The sequence below is a fragment of the Rana temporaria genome, chromosome 4 (assembly GCF_905171775.1).
Source record: "Rana temporaria chromosome 4, aRanTem1.1, whole genome shotgun sequence".
NCBI classification, from domain to species: Eukaryota; Metazoa; Chordata; class Amphibia; order Anura; family Ranidae; genus Rana; species Rana temporaria.
In genome coordinates, this window is record NC_053492.1 from 40,027,425 (window position 1) to 40,051,710 (window position 24,286).

Here is a 24,286-nt window from a genome sequence, read left to right on the forward strand (position 1 = left end):
GGATCAGAGGGGTGAAGTCTCCATCATTTACCAGTCGCTTGCTCACCCGTCTTTCAAATCACCTTACATGTTGGCATGGGAAAAAGACCTGCTAATTCAATGGGACTTAGAGAGGTGGCAGACCTCCTTCTCTAGATCCTTCAAGGGCATTAGGAATATCTCCCTAATAGAATCCAGCATCAAAGTCATGACCAGCTGGTACCTTACCCCCTCAAAGCTAGCTGTCATTTTCCCCACAGCAAGCCCTCTTTTTTCCATGGTTGCCAGCTTATAGGCTCCATGGCCCACATCTGGCGGGAGTGCCCCAGAATTATGTCATTTTGGAACAGGATGTCTAACTTGGTCCAAATAGTGACTACTCATAAGTGCCCAAGAACCCAAACAATCGCTCTCCTGAACTCAAACCTTCCTCAAATTCCCAAAGCCAATCGCAAATTGATACACTTTATGCTGCTAGAGGCCAAGATGACCATAGCCAAAGCATGAAAACAACCTAAGGTATCCCTCTTAACACCCAAACATAAGCTCTCATAGATTATGTGCCAGGATAAATTAGCTAGCATCTTAACGGACACAGTTCCATCATTTGTAAATATCTGGGAACCATAGGCCCTGAAGGTGGGCATTCCTTTCGGTCCTGGACTCCAGATCTAACTAAAAGTTGCTAGCGGCTAGCTAACAGCTCCCCTCCTATTCAATGGCTCTTTCTTATATCCTTTCTCTCTTTGAGACTCTCTTTTCTCCTATTTCTTTTCCTTTATCTCCTGCACTATAGTACAATCCAATTTACAAAGTCTATTTTGCAGGCTCAACACCTAAATAAGAATATGACAAGTAGTCCCACCCACTAAGCTCGAAGGCTTGGTTCTAGTACTCAATCACCATTCACACAGCTCTTTGCTTCCTCCTCCGGGGGAGTCTCCCAGGCACAGCATGATTCCTTTTGGGATGTCAGGAATCCTCCCCCTTAGACCCTGTTACAATTACCAAAATTAAGGATGGGCTCTCAGGAATTACAATATCAGGCATGGGTTGATTGTTTTACTCTCTCGACATCTATTATTATTGTTTGCTATAATGGTATTTCACGACAATCCTGGAAATAGTGTATTTCGTGTTTTTGTTTTTGTACAAATCCACAAAAAATCTTTGAAATGAAAAAAAAAAAAAAACTGTCAAAGACTGGCATTTCTCTAATCATAAAGCTCTCTCTGCAGTGTTAAGCAGAGATAACTCTTTGCTTTAAGATACAGACTTCAGGATACTATAAAACATCCCCTAAACCATTAAGCTGATTTCACACAGGCTTTCCGATCAGGTCTGCCCGTCAGTTTTTCAGGCAGACCTGATTGGACCCTTAAGTCACTTCTATGGAGACTATGAAATTTAAATAAAACACATCATCTTAATTTAGGTGTTCAAGATACAAGTACAATTTTGCTATTACAAGTCAGTAACTTAAATGTAAAGAGTTATTTTTTATTTTTATTTCAACAAATAATAAAAAAAATTATATTTTAATAAATTACAATGTATTTCAGAGCAGACTAAATCTAAATGCGGGAGATCGCACACATTTCATATGGTAATGGGCCATTTGTGGCCCCCAGTGCAGGGGTGAGGTCCAGCACAGCTCCGGGAGGGGCCTGGAAAGCGAAGTGTTGCAGCAGTGTTGTAAAGAAGAGGAACAGCTCCATCTTAGCCAATGTTTCTCCGGCACAGCTTCTTTTTCCTAATAAAAAAAAAAGAAAATGATATGGTTCATTCGAAACAGCCATAAACAAGCATCTGTTTATAAAATGGGTATTAGGGTAGATACACATGAGTTGTTATGCAACATCCAAACACAGGTTCGTCTTTGGCTCTACTCAATGCAGATCAAGTGGGACTAAAGCATCACTACCCCCAAGTATATCAGCACTGACTGTTTGGTTGAGCATAGTAAAAAAAGATCTAAATCAGAAACTGTCCACAATACTCATAAAAACGTATCTGCTGGTCTATAATGTGGGAGCATTGCTCCGAGGTTCAGCAAACCGAAAAGGCTGTACTTGAGAGAGACAGTTTGGACCACTTTTAGGTATATCTCCAGGCTCACTTTGTTGCAGGTCACCATCCACTTCCCTTTAGAGCAACCCTGATTTATTTATTTTTCCTTCCTTGCTGCAGAGCTGTAGAATATTTTTCTGAAATAACATCATCAGTGACCAGCTGAAAGATATTATGTGTGGCCCCCAGAAGGAGAGATCTGCATGGGTTCTATGATGCTCTATGGTCATATAAGGTGCCATGCATAGTCAGAAGGTAGCAGGAATGTGAAAATTAGACGGTGTGAGTCACTGTTACTTTGAATAGGAACACTGATTAAATAAGGTAACGCTGCCATGATGACATCAGTGCTCCATGATTTTGATTCAGAAGCAAACTTTGAGAAGAGCAGTTCCACCTGGCATTGATGGCACACTAATGAAAGGCAAAACCAGACACCCTACATCTACCTTACAGATATGTCTTGAGATGTCCAAGTATAATAATACACTGCGTTAAACATGCAGTAATGCATAGAAATATACTGCGTTAAACATGCAGTAATGCACAGAAATATGCTGCGTTAGACGTGTAGTAACACACTGAAATATACTGAGCTAAATGTGCACTAATGCACTGAAATATACTGCATTAAACGTGCACTAACACACTGAAATATACTGTGTTAAACGGCATGTAACGCACTGAAATGCACTGTGTTAAACATACAGTAATGCACAGAAATATACTGCGTTAAACGTGCAGTAACGTACTGAAATATACTGAGTTAAACGTGTACTAACATACTGAAGTATCCTGTATTAAACGTGCACTAACGCACTGAAATATACTGTGTTAAACGTGCAGTAACGCAAGAAATATACTGTTAAACATACAGTAACACACGGAAATATACTGCGCTAAATGTGCACTAACGCACTGAAATATACTGCGTTAAACGCGCACTAACGCACAAAAATACACTGTGTTAAATGTGCAGTAACGTACTGAAATACACTGTGTTAAATGTGCAGTAACGCACTGAAATATACTGCGTTATGCACAGAAATATACTGCGTTAAACGGCATGTAACACACTGAAATACACTGCGTTAAACGTTCAGTAATGCACTGAAATATACTGTGTTAAACGTGCACTAACACACTGAAATATACTACGTTAAATGGCAGATAACGTACAGAAATATACTGCGTTAAATGTGCAGTAATGCACAGAAATGTACTGTGTTAAACATGCACTAACGCACTGAAATATACTGTATTAAATGTGCAGCAATGCACGGAAATATACTGCGTTAAATGTGCAGTAATGCACTGAAATATACTGTGTTAAACATGCACTAACGCACTGTAATATACAGAGTTAAATGGGCATCAATGCACAGAAATATACTGTGTTAAACGTACACTAACGCACTTAAATATACTGCTTTAAACGGCACATATCGCACTGAACTATACTGCGTTAAATGTACAGTAAAGCACTAAAATATATTGAGTTGAACGTGCACTAATGCACTGAAATATCCTGCCTTAAGCGTACACTAACGCACTGAAATCTTGACATGTGCACAACAAAAAAAAATCGTTTTTTTTGGTTTTGTTTCGTCTCGTTCTGTGGATTTGTAAAGATTCGTAATTTCATAAGACTCAAGTTTTCCTATTCGGACACGTTCGTATTTCGTAAGATGCAAGTTTTCCTATTCGGACCCGTTCGTATTTTCGTAAAAGTTTTATTTTCGTTTATACTGAATGATTCGTAATTCTGTCTAATTTATTTTCGTTGATTCGAAATTCGTAATTTTGTTAGATAATAATTTTCGTTTAATGGATTCGTAATTTTGTACTTTCGTCAATACATAGCAACACGCGGTTAATCCATATTAAGATATACTTTCTCTTAAGCCCCGTACACATGGTCGGACTTTTTGCCAACAAACTTCAAAATGAGCGTTTTCCAAAATATCTGACCGTGTGTACGCTCTATCGGACAAACTTTTTTGGTTTCAAAAGTCTGGCCAACTCCCTTCAGACAAAAATCCACAGAAAAGTTTGTTTGAAGTCCGATCGTGTGTACGAGGCTTTACACTGTACAATGTGACCCAGCACAAAAGAGATAAGCTGATTGGCTAGGATATTAAGTAAGATACATCACTCACTAACTACACTGCCCAGTGCCCATTCGAAAGAACGATACAAGTACACAAATTTACGAACAGACAAAAAAACGGATTTACAAAACACACAAATGAAAATACGAACATACGAATTAAAATACGAACAGACAAAGGATTTAAAATACGGAATGAAAATCGTTCGTTATAGGTGAAATTTTCGTTCTTTTGCTTTTTCGGTGTTTCGTATTTTAGTAAGATTGTCCAATCATACGTTCGTATTTTCGCTTGTTCGTTATTTTGCTTATTCATAATTCCGTAATTTTCGTATTTTGGTTCTTTCAGCTTTTCGGATGTTCGAATTGATCTGAATGTACAATTACTAACAAATTTGTACGAAAATCCATTCGTTACGAACGGGAACGCACATGTCTACTGAAATCTACTGCGTTAAACGCACACGTTTAATGCACTGAAATAGTATGGCTTATTTTGGTTCACCCTTTTCCTGGCCAGACTGCATGCTTGGATTAAGGGTCCGGTATAGAATTTTAAGGGGAGCTCACACATGTTTTAGATTTTTTGTGGAGTTCCCGTCTTAAATCTGTATCAGACTCTAATGCCCTGTACACACGATCGGTTCATCCGATGAAAACGGACTGATGGATTTTTTTCATCAGATATCCGATGAAGCTGACTTTCATCAGTCTTGGCTACACACCATCAGTTAAAAAAACATTCGTGTCAGAACGCGGTGACATAAAAAACCAACGATGTGCAGAGAAAAATGAAGTTCAATGCTTCCGAGCATGTGTCGACTTGATTCTGAGCATGTATGGATTTTTGACCAATGGATTTCCCCAAAGACAATCGCTTTTTTCTATCAGTTTTTTAACCATCAGATAATTTTGAAACAATGGGAAAAAATGGGAAAAAAAACAATGGGACCCACACACGATCGGTTCGTACGATGAAAACGGTCCTTTGGACCGTTTTCATTAGACAAACCGATCGTGTGTATGCGGCATAAGGGTCTAGTATGGATTTCATGGGGGACCTCATACATTTTTTTTTTTGGCACGAGGTACCCGAAATTATGGATTGGCTAAAATATTCACGTATTTTCGTTATGTCAACAGTTCATGCTTCCTTGCTACAGATGGCAACAAAAAGTGGTTAAGGGTATAGCAATTGCGTTGTGGTCCATGGGACATGTAGTTATCCCTGTTATCTCATACATACAGTTGATAGGAACATTAAACTTGAAGTTTTAATGGACATGACCACTGTCCCCTGGATCACTTGCAATGTGTATTTTTAGAAAATATACCAGTTTTTTTTGTTCATTCTTGTAGGATGTGCTACAGTTAAAGTGACGTTTACAAATAAAAAAAACAATGATACAGTTTAAATTGCCAGCAAATGACAACCATTGCTAGATTCTTAAAAAAAAAACAAAAAAACTTTACACATCTTTGGAGGTTCCAAAACATGTCTGCAAAGAACAAGTTACATTTATACTCACCTTACCCCCACCTTTTGCATTGTTGTATGTACAGTAACATCAGAAGACACTCTAGTCCATTGCAAGAGCATCTTTATAAGAGGCTGTTCTGTATTCCCCAGTTCTAGCCAGAAGGAATTTGATGTCACCATGTTGCCTAGGGAGGCAACTGGAAGATGGGGTAGGGTAATTATAAATAAACTTTTTGGTTTACAGGTACATTCTGGACCTACCGTCATCTAGTGATTTAAACATGGGGAGGAGACCTGAACAGTACACACAGACCTTAGCATTTTACTGCAACATGCACTTTAAAAGCAACCAAGCACCTCCAAATTTCACCCTCCACACGGACTCCAATGCATTTCACCAAAAGTTGCTCAAATTTATAATTTTTTTTAATTAAAAATCCAAATTTCTCTCATCCCTAGTCAGAATGGGCGACATGATCTCTGTAACTCAGAGCTTAGCTTCTTTCTAATACAACATACTCTCCACATATCCCAGTTTTAGATAGTGGACTGCCATGGACAAGTGGTTCTGCAGAACATCAGATACTGTAATATAGAAGACTGGATATAGGTTTTGTGCCCTTGAAGTTTACCAGAGCTCCTTAAAAAATGTTTTAATTATTTAAAAACAACAATGAAATTATTAATGCAAAAAATGTGTTGGGTATTACCAATAGAGAATGGAATTAATGCATCAACCTTCTTGAAATTGCCTTTAGAATCAAGAAAATGCTCTGGGTAGAACTCATATGGTTTTTCAAAGTAGGACTTTTCCCTCAGAACAGAGGAGAGCACTGGGATGACTGTGGTTCCCTGCATGAAAAATAGTTACCAACCAGTTAGCATGCAACAAATACACAATAAAATATAGTATGTTGCCATTTTTATATATAAATTACACATCCAGATATAAATTAACATTTAACTACATCAAGAGTTAATTGCTTGTTTTGTCTAGTGGTCAGAGACTAATCAGCTATGCTAACCTTATTCCTGCAGGCTACCTCCATGTTTTACTACAGCTTCCACAAAGCTCCCCAAAAGCTGTTTCCCTTCGAATTCAGTGTCTGCCGCCATAGCAAAAGCTTGCTATTGGGGGCGGACGTTCAGGCTCACTCCTGTTTATAGACACACATAGCGCATCTGGGCTCTGCCCCCTTTTTCCTCCTCACTGGATATGATTAACAGCAGCGAGCGCCAATGGCTTTAATGGCTGCCTCCATGTCCAGTGAGGTATGAGAAAGAGCGGCAATGTTTCTGTCTGGCACATCGTTGGATGGAGATTGAGCTTCTGTAAGTATTTAGAGGGGCTGGGGTTTGGGGTGAGCTAACCTTGGAAGGTTTTTACCTTATGCAGAGAATGCATTAAGGTAAAAAAAACTTTAGTCTTTACAACCACTTTAAATCATAAATGTAAAAAAAAATTCAACACAAGAGATTTTTTTTACTTTATACAATACTTATTTTCACCTTTCTTATTCAGTTTCTAACCTCAGTGCCCACAATCTACTCCAGTCTTTTATCAGCCACTCCCTGTCTGTATGTAATCAGTTCATTGCTCTAGACTGGCTTCCTAATGACAGTGACAATAGTGGACCATGCCTGCTCAATGTCAGCATGGCCATTTGTAGTCTCCATTAGGGGTCATGTGATGGTGACAATGCAGAAGCAGCATTAGGAGACAGTTGTCACTCAATAACTGAACGTACCTAATCAAGGACCTTAATAGGCAGGAGTATCAACAGGAAATGAAAACTAATAAAAGTTGAAGATTCCAAAAGATTAAAAACAGCTTTTGATACGACATTACCATATTATACTTATATGGGATTTGCTTATACTTTAACTTCAGTCATTTACCTTTGGAATGAAATATCCTCTAAATGTGACATCTTTTGACGCTGCATGTGGAAGACTTGCAGGTGCGATATCGCCATAGCGCAGGATCTCATGAATGACAGCATCAGTGTAAGGCATTTGTTTCCTATGCTCTAATCTAGGCTGAGCTGTGTCAATTACTTTTTCAATTTCTTCTTGTACTTTCTCTGTTAGCAAGCAGATATCAAAATTAATGAAGAATGAGTATAATTCCACCAAGTAGGAGGCTCCCCTACCACCATTAACCCCACACCTAACTCACTAAAAGGTGATTATACTTATATAACTCTCAATCCAGCCTACACCAACCTGATGTCTTAGCTTCAATGGGGGAGTCACACCAGTGCTGGCTTTATTCAGGTCCAACTCCTGCCTGATACCCCTTTATTGTGAACATTTATTCTTATACCTCCTCCTGTTCCCATCTCAGCGTTGTGCTGCTACTCTTTAGTACATGCGCTAGAGGGAGGTTTCAGTTTCTTCCACTTGGTTGCGCATCAATTGGGCGGAACTGCATGTGACAAATGCGTAAGTCTAATGTCACTTCAGGTAACTTTTTTGGGAAGGCTATTGGGAGGTACAAAATTGTACCCTATTGGTAGGCAGAAGGTGGGTGGCCTTTGTGGTATACATAGATCCATTTGAGATCTGGCTGGTCATTCTTTGCTTTTGGGACATTTTATCTCTCTCTCTCTCTCTCCTTTTCTCTTTCTCCTTTTCTCTTTCTATTTCTCTTTTTCCTTTCTCTATTTCTATTTCTCTCTTTCTCTTTCTCTCTTTCCTTTCTCTATTTCTATTTCTCTTTTTCTCTTTCTATTTTTATTTCTCTTTTTCTTTTTCTCTTTCTCTTTTTCTTTCTGTTTTTCTTTTTCTCTTTCTCTTTTTCTCTCTCTTTTTCTCTTTCTCTTCCTCTTTTTTCTTTTTCTCTTTTTTCTCTTTCTATTTATCTCTTTCTTTTTTGTTCTCTTTCTTTTTCTCTTCCTCTTTTTTCTCTCTTTTTTCTTGATCTTCCTCTTTCTCCTTTCTTTTTATCTTTCTCTGTTTCTCTTTCGCTCGTTCTCTTTTAATTACTTTCTCTTCTTCTTTCTCTTTTCTTTTTATCTTTCTCTCTCTCAAAATTAACCCATAATATACATGTTATGTTTTATTTTTGTTCCTAAGTTTTTGGGTTTTAATTTAATTTTACTTTACTGTAATGCCAATGCAATTATGAATACATGGGTTTATTAAAAAAAATTTTTTTTTTTACCCTAGAGTCTCTCCATGGGCCTCTGACTGTTCCTTCTTGCATAGATCTTAAAGCGGACGGAGGTTCACCCTAAATCTCAACTCGAGCTTATCTAGAACAGCTCATTAAGTAGATAGACATTTCGCTATCCATTATTTTATATAACATATTAATACCTTTCATCTGCAGTTGATTCCAGACACTTCCGGGTATCCCTCCCGCAGGAGCGGGCGTGTCTTACAATTCCCAGCGCCGCAATGTCTCCTGGGAGCACAGTGTCATGCTTCCCAGGAGACAATTCACACCGCCCAACGACGAAATCTCCCGGGATTTTACTCGCTTCCAGGAAGTATTTGCTTGTGGGCTTCACGCTGCCCACAAGCAAAATGGAAAATGCCTGCAGGAATTTTTATTAATTATTCGTAGCTACCGATTCAGACTGCGGAGGAGTAGGAAGCTTAAACACGTGAGTACAAGCTTGCCTACATTACAGTAAAACAGTTAAATTCACATGAAAAAAAAAAAAATAGACGAACCGCGAAACCCCCGCTTTAAGTAGGAATGCTTCTTTTGGTCTTACCACCATCCTCTGTGACTCTCGCATGGGCTTGATTAACTTGCCCCAATAGCCCTTATGGGGCAATGCTGCCCCCCCAAGATCACATTGTAGACTTCATTGAGAGTCTTTTTTGAGATAAATAATATGCATTTATGCCATGATATTTGTAAGTAATCATTTGTTGGTGTACGTACAACATTTATGTAATTGAAATTATATTGTGTCTAAAATCTATTATATATTCTGTAGGTGTTTGAAAGCTGGTAATTGTTTGAAGATAATTATTATCACCTGGGCTAGCCAATGGTGGAGAGAGAGAGAGGGAGAGAGAGAGAGAGAGAGAGAGAGAGAGAGAGAGTATTATTATATAAAAGCTCTTTCTCATTAATAAAAATAGCTCCAATGGCAGCCTCCTAGAGGACATCTGTATTCAGACTAGCCAGACTTGTTCCACCAATATAATAGAAATCCCTGCAAATTTTTAAAAAATAAAAATAAAAGTATTTACAGTCTTCTTGAGGCTTAAATATACAACACAACACACTAAATAGAAGGAACACAATGAATGTCAGGGTACAAAAAATACACAATTACCCCTTCCTGCTGAGCCCTGGTGTCACTTTAACTGAATCTTTATGCCCGGAGGTAGAAAGAACTACCTGAGTGGTCACATGATGGGGAACCCATCCTTCCAGCTCCCGATAATTACTAGAGACTGGGAGCTGTCTATGTATGTGTTGGGAGTGCACACACAGTGAATGCACTCTCAGAGCGGAAACCTTCAATGCCAGTCACATTTATACAGTAATTAGTGCATATTTATGGCACTGATCGCTGTATAAATGTGAATGGCGCCAAAAATGTGTCAAAAGTGTCCGATGTGTCCGCCATAATGTCGCAGTCACGAAAAAAGTGCTGATCCTTGCCATTAGTAGTAAAAAAAAATAATAAAAAATAATAATAATTCTGTCCCCTATTTTGTAAGCGCAATAACTTTTGCGCAAACCAGACGCTTTTTGCGATTTTATTGTTTTTACCAAAAATATGTAGAAGAATACATATCACCTAGACTGAGAAAAAAATGTTTTTTTTTTTAAAATTGGGCTATTTATTACAGCAACAAGTAAAAAATATTGTTTTTTTTAAAAAAAATTCGCTTTATTTTAGTTTATAGCGCAAAAAATAAAAACCGCAGAGGCGATCAAATACCACCAAAAGAAAGCTCTATTTGTGGGGAATAAGGACGTCAATTTTGTTTGGGAGCCACGTCGCACGACCGCACAATTGTCAGTTAAAGCGACTCAGTGCCGGAAGCTGAAATTTCACCTGGTCAGGTCACTGTGCCCAGTAAGGAAGTGGTTAAAAGTCTATGGGAGAAATCAAAAGTGCTAATTTTAAAGGTTAATATGCAAGTTATTGTCATAAAAAGTGTTTGGGGATCTGGGTCCTGCCCCAGGGGACATGTATCAATGCAAAAAAAAGTTTTTCAAATTTCAGTTTTTTTCGGGAGCAGTGATTTTAATAATGCTTAAAGTGAAACAATAAAAGTGAAATATTCCTTTAAATTTTGTACCTGGAGGGTGTCTATAGTATGCCTATAAAGTGGCACATTTTTCCTGTGTTTAGAACAGTCCCTGCACAAAATGAAATTTCTAAAGGAAAAAAAAAGTAATTTAAAACACTACTCGTGGCTATAATAAATTGTCAGGTCTCGGCAATACAGGTAAAAGTCATTGAAAAAAACGGCACCACCCCCCAGTCCATTACCAGGCCCTTTGTTTCTGGTATAAATATTAAGGGAAACCCTGAACCAAAATGTAAAAAAAAAATTGTGTGGGGGTCCCCTCAAATTCCATACCAGGCCCTTCAGGTCTGGTATTGATATTAGGGGAACCCTGCGCCAATTAAAAACAAAAAAAATAAAAAAAAATGGTGTGGGTTCCCTCCAAAAATTCATACCCTTATCCGAGCACCCAACCTGCCAGGCCGCAGGAAAAGAGGGGGGACGAGAAGTCGCCCCCCCTCCTGAATTGTACCAGGCCACATGCCCTCAACATGGGGAGGATGCTTTGTGATCTAAAACCCCCAAAGCACCTTGTCCCCATGTTAATGGGGACAAGGGCCTCATCCCCACAACCCTTGCACGGTGGTTGTGGGGGTCTGCGGGCAGGGGGTTTATCGGAATCTGGAAGTCCCCTTTAACAAAGGGGAGCCCCAGATCCCACCCCCCATATGAATTGGTAACGGGGTACATTGTACCCTTACCATTTAAAAAAAGTGTCAAGAATTGTAAAAAAACACAAGGCACAACTTGGGACAAGTCCTTTATTAAAAAATAAAAAAAATCCAGCGATGTAATCCATTCTCAACCCGGGATACGGAAAAAAAGCCACCACAGTCCACGGGGGCGGGGTCACCTGTGACACCACGGGAAACCGCCAGAAATCCCCACTGCGTCAGAGGGGGGCAGGATTACCCACGCACATGGTGGGTGGCCCCACCCTCAGCTATTTAAGAGCTGTCTTGGCGGATGTAGCATTATTCGGCAGGTGCCTCCTATGAGGCGTAATCGGATTGTGGCTTTTTTTTCTGCATCCCGGGTCGAGAATGGCATTTTCTTTTTTTTGATAAAGGACTTGTCCCAAGCTGTGTCTTGTCCATGTTGACACTTTTTTTGTGAAATGGTAGGGGTACAATGTACCCATTACCAATTCACATAGGGGGGCCGGGATCTGGGGGTCCCCTTTGTTAAAGGGGGCTTCCAGATTCCGATAAGCCCCTCACAACCACCGGGCAAGGGTTGTGGAGGTGAGGCCCTTGTCCCCATCAACATGGGGAAAAGGTGCTTTGGGGGTCTTAGACCCCCAAAACATCCTCCCCATGTTGAGGGCATGTGGCCTGGTACTATTCAGGAGGGGGGCACACTCTCATCCCCCCTCTTTTCCTGTGGCCTGCCAGGGGACCCCAATGCAATTTTCTTTTTAAATTTGGCCCACGTTTTCCCTTAATATTCCGGACCATTATAGCCGTGAGTAGTTTTAAATGACTTTTTTCCATTGGAAATGTCATTTTGCGCAGGGACTGTTCTAAACACGGGAAAAATGCACCACTTTACAAGCATACTATAGACACCCCCAGGTACGAAATTTTAAGGAATATTTCACTTTTATTGTTCCACTTAAAGCATTATGAAATTCATTGCTCCCGAAAAAACTCCAGTTTTTAAAACTCTTTTTTTGCATTGATACATGTCACCTGGGACACTTTTTATGACAATAACTTGCATATTAACCTTTAAAATTTGCACTTGATTTTTCATGTTTGTGTTTCATAGACTTTAATGGTGTTCGCATGTTTGAATACATTTTTTGCCTGTTAGCATGTTCTGCTGCGATCCGATCCAAGGGTGTTCAGCTCATCCCTACAAATTACAGTATTTCTGCCCTAACAGATACACTTGTTAGGCATGCTGTATTAACTTTATGCAGCCTCATCTACATACAGTATATAGCTTTTTGTTCCATCCCAGTCCTGGAAAAAGTAGAGTTGGGCTGAGTTCTGCAACAGTATACAGCTCTGTGTTCTGACCGTGTGACTGACCTTGGCCAGCTTGGTCCAAATGAAATATTTAAAGTGTCATTAAACATGGAGGTAGGCTTTAAGCAGGCAATTATATACTTTAAATTGCTAACATTTAGCACACATTTTAAAGTTGATCATGGAAAAATTTGATTTCAGGAGGAAAATCCCAGAGTGATGTTCCGAGGCATATGGTCATTCTGAGGTCAGAGGTCACATATAAACATGTCTTACTTTGTATATTAGGATATTTCATCATTAGCAGAAAGCCCCATCGCAGAGTGGTGGATGTTGTCTCCATTCCAGCCCCAAACAAGTTGCTCACCAGGGCAGTTAAATTTTCATCATGGAAATACAGAGTAGATTCTGGCTTCCCCTAGAGAAATAGAGATAGAAGATATTGGGATATTTATTGTGGATGCAATGTAGTAGAGGTTTTCTGCAATGATTCCAGGTCTACATATCTATTGCAACACCACCATGCACACTGCAGCGGCAACAGTCTGTAGACTCAAATAGCCCCTGCATGTTGCCACTTTAGTGCACAAACAGATTTATTTTCTTAAAGAGAGAATAGAAATCCTCTCAGCAAGGGCAGGATCATGGCTACAACAGGAGCCTGGGACCATGGTAAGCAGTCTGCGGGTTAGTGCATATATGGGGACAGAGAGAGAGTGCTTGTAGGTGCCCCCCCCCCCCGAGATGGGCTGAGCTTTTTACTTAAAGTGGTTGTAAACCCTCACATATGCCCAGTAAAGTGAACAGTCTCAGATGAAACACAGAGGTGAAACAAATCCTCCTACATGGTTTTACATGTTTATCTCCTATGCCTTCAAAATATCAAATTGTGTTACAAATCTTTATTCATCACTCAGAAGTACAGATGAGGGGGCGGAGAGGCTGCAGTAACAGTGTGTAAAGCTGATTGGAGGAACTGCAGCAGAACTGGAGATCCCAGGTGATGAGGGGCGAGGGGAGGTCCGCTTTGTTCTTTGGTGTGGGTCTTTGAGGTACGCTTGCCAACGAATTGCATGGCAGGTCATCATATGTCTGGTCAAGCATGTGGTGCCCAAGCGGGTGATGTTTTGGCCACGCGAGATAGGCTTGAGACATATGTTGCAAATAGCAGCGGTGCAATCTGATGCACTTGTCTCAAAAAAGGCCCACACCAAAGAACTTTTGGAATAACGCTGAGACACAGCAGCGCCCTGCACATGCGTAGCTCTGCATTGTGATGCAGTCTGTGTGCTGCCCTTAAGCTGGCCCTTAGAGGGCATCCTGCCTCGTTGGAGATGTGCCAGTGCCTCCTCCTCCTCCTCTCTCCTATCAGGCACCCACGTAGAGTCAGTGACCTCATCATACCCTCCCTCCTCATCACTGTAGAAAACCTGGCAGTATGCTGCAGCTGGGGGGAACATGACTGCCAGATTGCTGTCCTTCTTGGGCACCCCCTCTCTCCGGGCTCACGTTACTGCCTTCCTCTAGCTGTGTACCATCATCGGAGCCTTCAAAACGATGCGCATCCTCATGCAGCATGTACCCAACACTGTGGTCAAACAGTTCGGGGGACTCCTCAGGAGGACATGGTGGGGCTAGGGAAGGAGTGAGTGATGCCATTGAGCAGAGGGAAGAGGACGCCTTGGCAGCTACTTTGCCAGACATAGTTCCCTGAGCCTGGGTGAGAGAGGATGAGGAGAATGAGGACGGCTTATTCATCCACTCTACCAAGTCTTTGGCAAGTTGCTGCTCAACACGGCCAGCTGCCGAAAACAAGGACGATCGTGTCCAACGGCCACGTGCTGATGAGGATGCACCGTGTCCACGACCAGCACTGCTGCCTCTAGACGCAGAGCCTGCTTGCCCTTGTGACTCTCTGCCTCTCCTTGATGTCCTTCCAGACATACTAATGGCCTGCAGAGGACACGTGCAGTACACACACCTCGTAGCTTTAGGTGCAAACTGCAGAGGACACGTGCAGTACACACCAAGTAGCTATAGGTGCAAACTACAGAGGACACGTTGCGTTACACACCAAGTAGCTTTAGGTGCAAACTACAGAGGACATGGCCAGTACACACCAAGTAGCTTTAGGTGTAAACTACAGAGGACACGGCCAGTACACACCAAGTAGCTTTAGGTGCAAACTACAGAGGACACAGGCAGTACACACCAAGTAGCTTCAGGTGCAAACTGCAGAGGACACGGGCAGTACACACCAAGTAGCTTTAGGTGCAAACTACAGAGGACACGTGCAGTACACACCAAATAGCTTTAGGTGCAAACTACAGAGGACACGTGCAGTACACACCAGGTAGCTTTAGGTGAAAACTACTGAGGACACGTGCAGTACACACCAAGTAGCTTTAGGTGCAAACTACAGAGCACACGGGCAGTACACACCAAGTAGCTTCAGGTGCAAACTACAGAGGACACGGGCAGTACACACCAAGTAGCTTTAGGTGCAAACTACAGAGGACACGGGCAGTACACACCAAGTAGCTTTAGGTGCAAACTACAGAGGACACGTGCAGTACACACCAAGTAGCTTTAGGTGCAAACTACAGAGGACACGTGCAGTACACACCAAATAGCTTTAGGTGCAAACTACTGAGGACACGTGCAGTACACACCAAGTTGCTTTAGGTGCAAACTACAGAGGACACGTGCAGTACACACCAAGTAGCTTTAGGTGCAAACTACAGAGGACACGGGCAGTACACACCAAGTAGCTTTAGGTGCAAACTACAGAGGACATGGGCAATACACACCAAGTAGCTTTAGGTGCAAACTACAGAGGACACGGGCAGTACACACCAAGTAGCTTTAGGTGCAAACTACAGAGGACATGGGCAGTACACACCAAGTAGCTTTAGGTGCAAACTACAGAGGACACGGGCAGTACACACCAAATAGCTTTAGGTGCAAACTACATAGGACACGGGCAGTACACACCAAGTAGCTTTAGGTGCAAACTACAGAGGACACTTAGGTGGATAACACACCTGGGCCCCCGGGTGGTCTGTTTTAGGTGATGTGGGGATTGGTGCAGCCACCACCCCACCTATCCCTTGCACTCCACCCACAGTACTCCCCAGCATAATTGCTGGTGAGCACCCTCTGATCATACCTCATATTAATGTAATGTTACTTAGCCTACCTTATTATGGGTTTGACTCCAGCATGAGTCCTTGGTATTCGCTATGCTTAATCTTTACATGAGAAGTGGACGTGTCCCTCCGCCTCACAGCCTGAATTATCATCAGGCTGGACCGGATATCTCATTGCATTGAGATTCAATACCCGGCCTGCCATACGCAATCACCATTGCGAGGGTAGTCCCGGCAGTATCCATTATCTACTATGTATGGCACCTCCATCCGGCGGTGTGACCTTTCTGCCCATCAGTTGTGCAGTGGGTTGTTTGATTACACCGCCATGGGTATTTTTACCCCCCCATTACACATGCCTCTAGCGTCACAGAGCCCCTGCTGGAATAGTCTACCCCGATATCCACTATCTGTAGGATATCCCATTATATGTCTAAATTGCTGTACTTGTTTCATGTATATTTATTAAATTTTTATGTACAAAGTCTATTTTACCTGATTTGCTATGTATCACATGTAATCCTACAGACTCTGCTGCTCACCACTCCCCCGCCCTGCGGGGTGGCCGGCGAGCTCTGGGCGCCTCCCCCTGGTGATCCAGCGATCATCTCCATGGGGACATCGGCCCCGCCCCATTGGGCGGTCCTCCCCGTGGAGTTGTTCCTCCTGGACCTCCGCCCTTACATCGCGTGACACCGCTGCATGACGCACGTGCGCACCCTTGCGCCTACGTCATGCATGCGCCCAGACCCGCCGACGTCCTCCACCTGTGCCCACCGACGCCCGTCCCCTGATTGGCCCTGGGGGTTCAAAAGCAGGCACTTCCGTACCTGCAGTGCTATGGATGTTGGACCCTGAACATGCTGTGACCTTATCTGGTGCACAGTAAGATTCCTTACCATTTATCTGCCAGCCCTTCACGTACCCTGTGTCCCTTATCTCTACCTTACTTGCCTTCCTACCTGTTCCCTCCCTAGCTTTCCTACCCCCCTTCCCCCTTTTTCTCCCCATCTATCCTACCCCCTTTTTTCCTTCCTTCCCCGTTTTTCCTCTCCCTTTTTCCCGTCCTTCCTTCTATCCCCCCCTCCCCCCCCTCCCCCTCCCTTCTTTTTTTTTTCCCCCATCCCTTCCTTTCCCCTCCCTTCCTTTCCTCCCTTTTCTTCCCTCTTCCCTCCTTTCCTCCCCTTCCCCCCTCCCTCCCTCCCTTCCTGTATATTTCTTTCCCTCCACCACGTTCACCTCTTCATCCATCTGTCTTCCAGGTACCACTGGTAGGTGTCCTTACCCTGACGCCACCATGAGACCCTATGCGGTCTCCCTCCCCCCGGGATCCAATACCTTGGATCCCCTTGTATGGAGGTCACTAGTGGCCCGAGAAGTCCTTACCCGGGCTCCTGTGTTTGGGGCCCCCTACCTGCACTACAGACCATTGTATTCAAGGTACACTTTTTACCTTCCTCTCTCCTCACCCCCTCTCTTTTATTCACATTTTCATTCGATTGCACCGCTTTTTTCATTGTTCTAGGTGATTTCGGACCCATTTGTCCCTTCCTTTTTTCACTTTTTTCACTTTTTCTCCATTTGCCCCCTCACCATCACACCATGTCATTTTTCACACTCTTTTAAACACGGTGTATTTCAACCTTGAGATCACACCACTGATTTCCATCACGTGTGATTCACCAATATCCGTACTTCCAATCTGGGCTTCATATACTTATCACATCTTTTATCTTCCATACATGAGAAGTAGGTCCATCTGCCCATACACGTACCCCATGGTTGTCACACGGGCCCCTTTGAGGTGGCGTTCGCCCTCTCCGCTAGTCGATGCGGGGGGGTTTTTAGGTGAGCAGCGGAGTCTACCCTTCCCCTATGTATACCCACTGTATTGTTGCTGTATATGTTCATTGTCTGACTTTTTGTTATCTTGAACTTTAGACTCTTCTGATGAAGTGGCATATAGCCATGAAACTAGTCAAGATGTCGTGATATGACCTTCTACCCACTATGCTTCTCCCCCTCCTGGGGATTACTATACTGGCGATTTGTCGGTCATGTATTTTGTTTTGTGTCTTTGAACCATGTATCCCCGTTGTGTCGTTATCGACATTTTATATAATAAAATTGTTTTTCTTTATTTTTTATCCTTTTTTTGTACACCACCCACATTAATTACCAGTACCGTAATAGTCCAACAATGGCCCAATTATCTCCCCCTATTTGGCTCCTCGGGTTCGGGGACCCTAGAGCCAATTTTATATATCTAGATTCTGGATGATGGTACACCCCTTTAAAATGTTCAACTTTCACACCCTCAGAGGTACATATCAATCATATAGAGGACACTTGCAGTACACACCAAGTAGCTTTAGGAGCAAACTACAGAGGACACGTGCAGTACACACAAAGTAGCTTTAGGTGCAAACTACAGAGGATGCAGCCAGTACACACCAAGTAGCTTTAGGTGCAAACTACAGAGGACACGTGCAGTACACACAAAGTAGCTTTAGGTGCAAACTACAGAGGACACGTGCAGTACACACCAAATAGCTTTAGGTGCAAACTACAGAGGACATGTGCAGTACACACCAAGTAGCTTTAGGTGCAAACTACAGAGGACAAGTTCAGTACACACCAAGTAGCTTTAGATGCAAACTACAGAGGACACAGGCAAAACATCACGTGAGAATACTGCAGCTAGCACAAACAACTGCTTGCCAGTAAATTAGGAAGAACTGATCTAGCTAAACTATACAATGTATAAATATATGTACAACACCTGGGATGTATATATATCCTCTAGACACTGTAACTTTAACTGACTAGCCTGCCTGCTCTATCTACGTAGAAAAAAAGACACTCTCTCTCTCTCTCTCTTAGACAGATCTCTAAACACCGCCGCAACACACTACACAAGGCCGACCTGCAGGCGGACTTTTATAGTGTGGGACGTGTACTAAACCCCCTGAGCCATAATTGGCCAAAGCCACCCTGGCTTTGGCCAATTATGGCTCTCCGTTTTTTGCCCGGTGTGATTGGCCAAGCATGCGGGTCATAGTGCATGTTGCCTAGGATGGCAAGGCACTCCATTTTTCCTCCCTCCGTCTTCCCCTTCCCTTCTCCACGTGAATGAGACTTCTCAGTCCACTGTTGACTCTTTACTGTGAAAACCAGAAGTCCAGGAAAGGAACACGGAGAGTGCAGGAGACAGCAAGTAATTTATCGGGGAATGCTTATTTTATTGTGCTCAACTGTTAAGCTAAAACCGCTGAGGATTGAATATTGTTTTAATCCTCACCTCTTGCTGTTTGGCCAGAAAGGTATCAACAAGGTTTCTCTGATCATTTACATCCAGTTCCTTCCTCTGCTTGATAAATGTTGCTCTCATAAAGCTCTGAAGCTGTTGACTATTGGCATCCATCTTCTTTTGGCCCCCAGGCAGCAAACCTGCCAGAAATGGAAAGCTGTTGTACAGCTTTAAATGAAAAAAAAAAACACAAAATATTCATTGGTTTTATATAAATAATAATCTAGGTAATCACCCTGTTCAGCGAATATTTATAAACAGATTTTTTTTTTTAACCTAATTCATACTATGGCACGACTCAAAATGAATGGGCTGCCAACACACCAAAATGCACCAAAAATTGTTTATGCGGGTCCTTGGACAATCCAATGATGATTATACCCCTTGAGAATCTAATTTGGCTCCCTGACCCAATGGAACTTATCTATGAACACAACTCTACTCTTATGGCAGATTTTAATCCAAAATTAGATGGTCTTCATTAGACATTCCATTTACTGATTCAGACTGGTCTGACATTAGCAATACCTATACAAATATTATAAACTCTTCCAAAGATAGAATAATTCAACTGAAGATATTTCATCATAGTCACCTTCTGCTTGGTCACATTACATGGGCTTAAAGGGGTTGTAAAGGTAAAAAATGTTTTCCTAAATAGCTTCTTTTACCTTAGTGCAGTCCTCCTTCACTTAGGCCCCATACACACGAGAGGATTTATCCGCGGATACGGTCCAGCGTCGAAAAGCGCCGAAATCCTCTGGCGATGACATGTCGCGCCGTCGCCGCGATTATGACGCGGCGACGGGCGCGACGCTGTCATATAAGGAATTCCACGCATGCGTCAAATCATTACGACGCGTGCGGGGAATCCCTTTGGACGGATGGATCCGGTGAGTCTGTACAGATGAGCGGATCCATCCGTGGGATCAGATTCCAGCAGATAGATATTCTGTGCATGTCGACAAATATTTATCTGCTGGAATTCGGAAATATCCACGGATAAATATCCGCCGGAGTGTACACACCATAGAATCTATCCGCTGAAACCCATTCGATGGGATTTATCTGCGGATAGATTCTATCGTGTGTATGGGGCCTTACTCATCCTTCCATTTTGCTTTTAAATGTCCTTATTTCTTCTGAGAAATTCTCACTTCCTGTTCTTCTGTCTGTAACTCCACACAGTAATGTGAGGCTTTCTCCCTGGTGTGGAGTGTCGTGCTCGCCCCCCTCCCTACGTTGCAGATAGAGAAAGGAGCTGTGTGTTAGTGGGCGTCCTGACTCTCCTGTAGTCCAAGGGAGGGGGTCGAGCATGACACTCTACACCAGGGAGAAAGCCTCGCATTACTGTGTGGAGTTACAGACAGAAAAACAGGAAGTGAGGATTTCTCAGAAGAAATAAGGACATTTAAAAGCAAAATCGAAGGATGAGGTAAGTGAAGGAAGACTGAACTAAGGTAAAGCTATTTAGGAAAGAAAATTGTACCTCTACAGTAAGATGACCAGATTTTTTAAATGAAATCCGGGGACATATTTTTTCTTTACTAGTAATGGCGGCAATCAGCGACTCTCTGCCCGTCGCCGCCCGCCTCACAGCCTCTCAAGTCTTCCTCTCTGGGCCCTGGCTACTACTGGGTGGGGAGCGGAGGAAGATCACTCTGCCAGGGAAGGCAAGGATTTGAGCCAAGGCAGAAGAACATGTGGGCGAAGCTGAATGGGCATGCGCCCGAAACTGAAGAAATATTCCCTCCGCTCCGACCAGCACATGATCATCAGAAAGGGGCACAGATAATGGGAAAAATACAACTCCCCTATGCTAGTAGGCACGGCGGAGCGGGGGTGTTCAATTCAAATTTTTTTTTTTTTATTCTGCACTGATTGTCTTTGAAATTGCCCCTGCCCCCTATTAAATCCAATCTGGGAACAAAACCAGGGACAGACTTGGTCCGGGGACAGTGTCCTCAATCAGGGGACTGTCCCCTGAAACTGGGGATGTCTGGTCACCCTACTCTACAACCCCTTTAAACCCTACAGATAGGTGTTTTACAGGTTGCAGTCTTACTACTGACCTAATGCTTTTGGTATTGTCCTATTGTTCAGAGGTTTTGGTCTGAAATTGGCTCCTTCATTTCCTCAGCATCATGTCTCCCTAATATTGCAAAATACTAAATATTACCAAATAACTATATTACTAAAAACTGTCTTCTAGGAATGTTTGGTGATTTAGCAGTCTCTAAATCTGTCAAACGTTTACTATGAATCCAGTATTAACAAAAATAACTTTACTATAACTTTACTATTCCAGAAAGGGCCGTCTTTCTCGGCAACTAGAAATTTTACAGACTTAGGGACTGATCCACAGCCAGTGGGTGTAACTTAAATATTCGGATTTAAGTTACACCGCCGGAAAATTTGTACCTAAGTGCCCGATCCACAAAGCACTTACCTAGAAATTTTCTGCGGTGTAACTTAAATCCGGCCGGCGCAAGGCGTTTCTAATTTAATGGAGCGAGTCCCATTTAAATTAGGCGCGCTCCCGCGCCGGACGTACTGCGCATGCTCCCGACGTGCTTTGCGCGGTTTTACGTTGCGCCGGGTTTTGAGAATCGCGACGGGCGTAAAAAAAAAATACGAGTTGCGGTGAAAAAAAAATAAAAAGACAGCGACGCGGGATAGAAGGGTCTACTTTTACAAGGTCTAAACAGTTTAGGCCTTGTAAAAGCAGCCCTAATATTGAGACAGCAAACTAATACTTACGGAGAAAAAACGAAGCGTAAAAGCTTTGTGGATCTCCGTAAGTGCTAATTTGCATACCCGAAGCGGCATTTCGACGAGAAATGCCCCCAGCGGCGGCTGCGGTACTGCATCCTAAGATCCGACAGTGTAAGTCCCTTACACATGTCGGATCTTCTCCCTATCTATGTGAAACTGATTCTGTGGATCAGTTCCATAGATAGAAACAGGGATACGACGGCGTATCAGTAGATACGCCGGCGTATCCCTTTTGAGGATCAGGCCCTTAGTGCTTAACCTGGAAAGAAGCCGAAGCTCTTTGATAAACTATGGAGCAAATGGATTTTTATCATGCATACTCTAATGCCTCAAGCTTTTGGCCGGGAATCCCGGCCGTGTGTATGCTCCTCGCAGTTTTTCCGATAGGAAAACTGCCCAAAAACCGCCGGACAAAAAAAGACAAACAGCTCTCTTTTTTCCCGCCGGGAAAACCGGCGACTTTTGGCAGTTTTCCGATAAGAAAAACTGCAATGAAGCATACACACGGCCGGGAATCCCGACCAAAGCTCCATCACAGTTTTCCTGTTGGGAAAAACAGCCGTGTGTAAGGGGAAAGACTGACCGAGCAGGTTCTTGGATTTCCCCTCGGGATTTCCGACAGGAACTTTTACCGTCGGAAATCCTGCACATGTGTACAGGGCATCACGCCCCTCTAGATGAAAGATACTAAAATTGAATATAGTTCCCCATAGTGGACTTATTGGGCCCATAGCACTGTAGAACCCAAAGCATTTATGGTCCTTACATTAGGTTCATGCAATTCAATGAGACCTGAGAGACATTATGGGGTTAATTTGCTAAAACTGGAGGGTGCACAATCTGGTGCAGCTGTGCATGATAGCCAATAAGCTTCTAACGTCAGCTTGTTTAATTAAAGTGTTACCAAACTCACAACAGTATATGCAGTAACGCATGCTTGTTATACTCACTCTGCATTGTGTAAAAGGGCTGTCTGATGCTGCCTTTTCTGATCCTCCCCTTTCTCCACAGTCCCCAATCCATCTTCTAACAGAACAGAACCTTGGGGGCACTCTGCACATGCTCAGTTTGGTGTGCATTGCTAGAGAGTTTTTTTGTTTTGTTTTGGGAGGGTGCATGTGATCAGCACAGGGCCAATCAGCACTGTCCAGACAGAAAATCAGGGGTCATGCAGCCTCATAGGACAGTCAGAAGAGAATGAAAACTCCTCCCACAACCTTTAACCAGACGCTGATAGAAGTCGCAAGACTGTTATGTACTGCTGATGAAAAAAGGAGTTTATTAGCTTATATTTACTAAAATAATTGTATTTCCATGTTCTGTGGGAGAACAGATATAGTGAAGGCAGGGTCCTGGGTTCAGTAACACTTTAAGCGTTGACAAAAAACCTGGAAGCTGATTGGTTTCTTTGCAGAGCAGCACCAGATTTCACTCTCCAGGTTTAGTAAATCAACCCCTACATGTTTGTCTGTTGTTTTTATTATTGTTCTTTTTTTTTCTGTACAACATTTTTCAATAAAATATATCTTAAAAATAAAAATAAAAAAAACGTATATTAGTTAATTTCCATGCACTGCTCTGAAATGCATTTAGAGCCACTTAAAACAACTTACCCTGACTCTAGGTGAACCCATAAGTTTAATATTCTCATTGACTAAAGTCATGAGCTTCTGTATATTAGGGTCTTCATACTCAAATCTACGGCTCAGTAGTATGGATACAATAATGTTGGCTATAGCTGCATTTATGATAGTGTAATTGTTAAAAGGCTTCCCTGGAATTGCAACACAGACAGAAAAAAAAATACATTTAATTCATATATATATATAGAAAATACATATCAAGTACAACTGAATAGTTTCCTATTTAGTCTTTTTTTTTATGTTTATAAAGTTGAAACACAATGAAAGTTGGACCTCATTCACCCATTAACAGAGGTATTAAACTCTAAGGCCCCTTTCACACGGGGCGGATCAGTAATGATCCGCCTCCGTATGTCCGTAAGCTCAGCGGGGATCGCTCCGTATATCCCCGCTGAGCCGGCGGATGACAGGGCGGTCTCCGCACACTGTGCAGGGACCACCCTGTCTTTTCTCTGCTCTCCCCTATGGGGGGGGATCGGTTCAACAAGGACCATATCGGCCTAAATTGAGGAAGAAATTATGTTTTTTA

General features: G+C 42.5%; 1 protein-coding gene and 1 long non-coding RNA gene across 2 annotated transcripts in view; one reads left to right on the forward strand and one right to left on the reverse strand.

Annotated features, from left to right (window-relative positions):
• Window positions 1-1,469: 1,469 nt before the first annotated feature.
• The window catches only part of LOC120936155 (cytochrome P450 2K4-like), a 37,037-nt gene continuing 14,220 nt past the window's right edge, over window positions 1,470-24,286 (reverse strand). The window contains exons 5-10 of the mRNA XM_040348305.1: window positions 23,728-23,888; window positions 19,331-19,507; window positions 13,157-13,298; window positions 7,539-7,723; window positions 6,350-6,491; window positions 1,470-1,732 (exon numbers count right to left, since the gene is read on the reverse strand). Coding sequence (XP_040204239.1) covers window positions 1,554-1,732; window positions 6,350-6,491; window positions 7,539-7,723; window positions 13,157-13,298; window positions 19,331-19,507; window positions 23,728-23,888 — 986 coding nt within the window. The 3' untranslated portion in view covers window positions 1,470-1,553. The remainder of the gene's footprint in view (window positions 1,733-6,349; window positions 6,492-7,538; window positions 7,724-13,156; window positions 13,299-19,330; window positions 19,508-23,727; window positions 23,889-24,286) is intronic.
• Window positions 16,727-17,823, forward strand: LOC120936156. The gene is made up of 3 exons (XR_005748595.1): window positions 16,727-16,914; window positions 17,292-17,469; window positions 17,780-17,823. It is a non-coding gene; the product is annotated as an uncharacterized LOC120936156 (long non-coding RNA).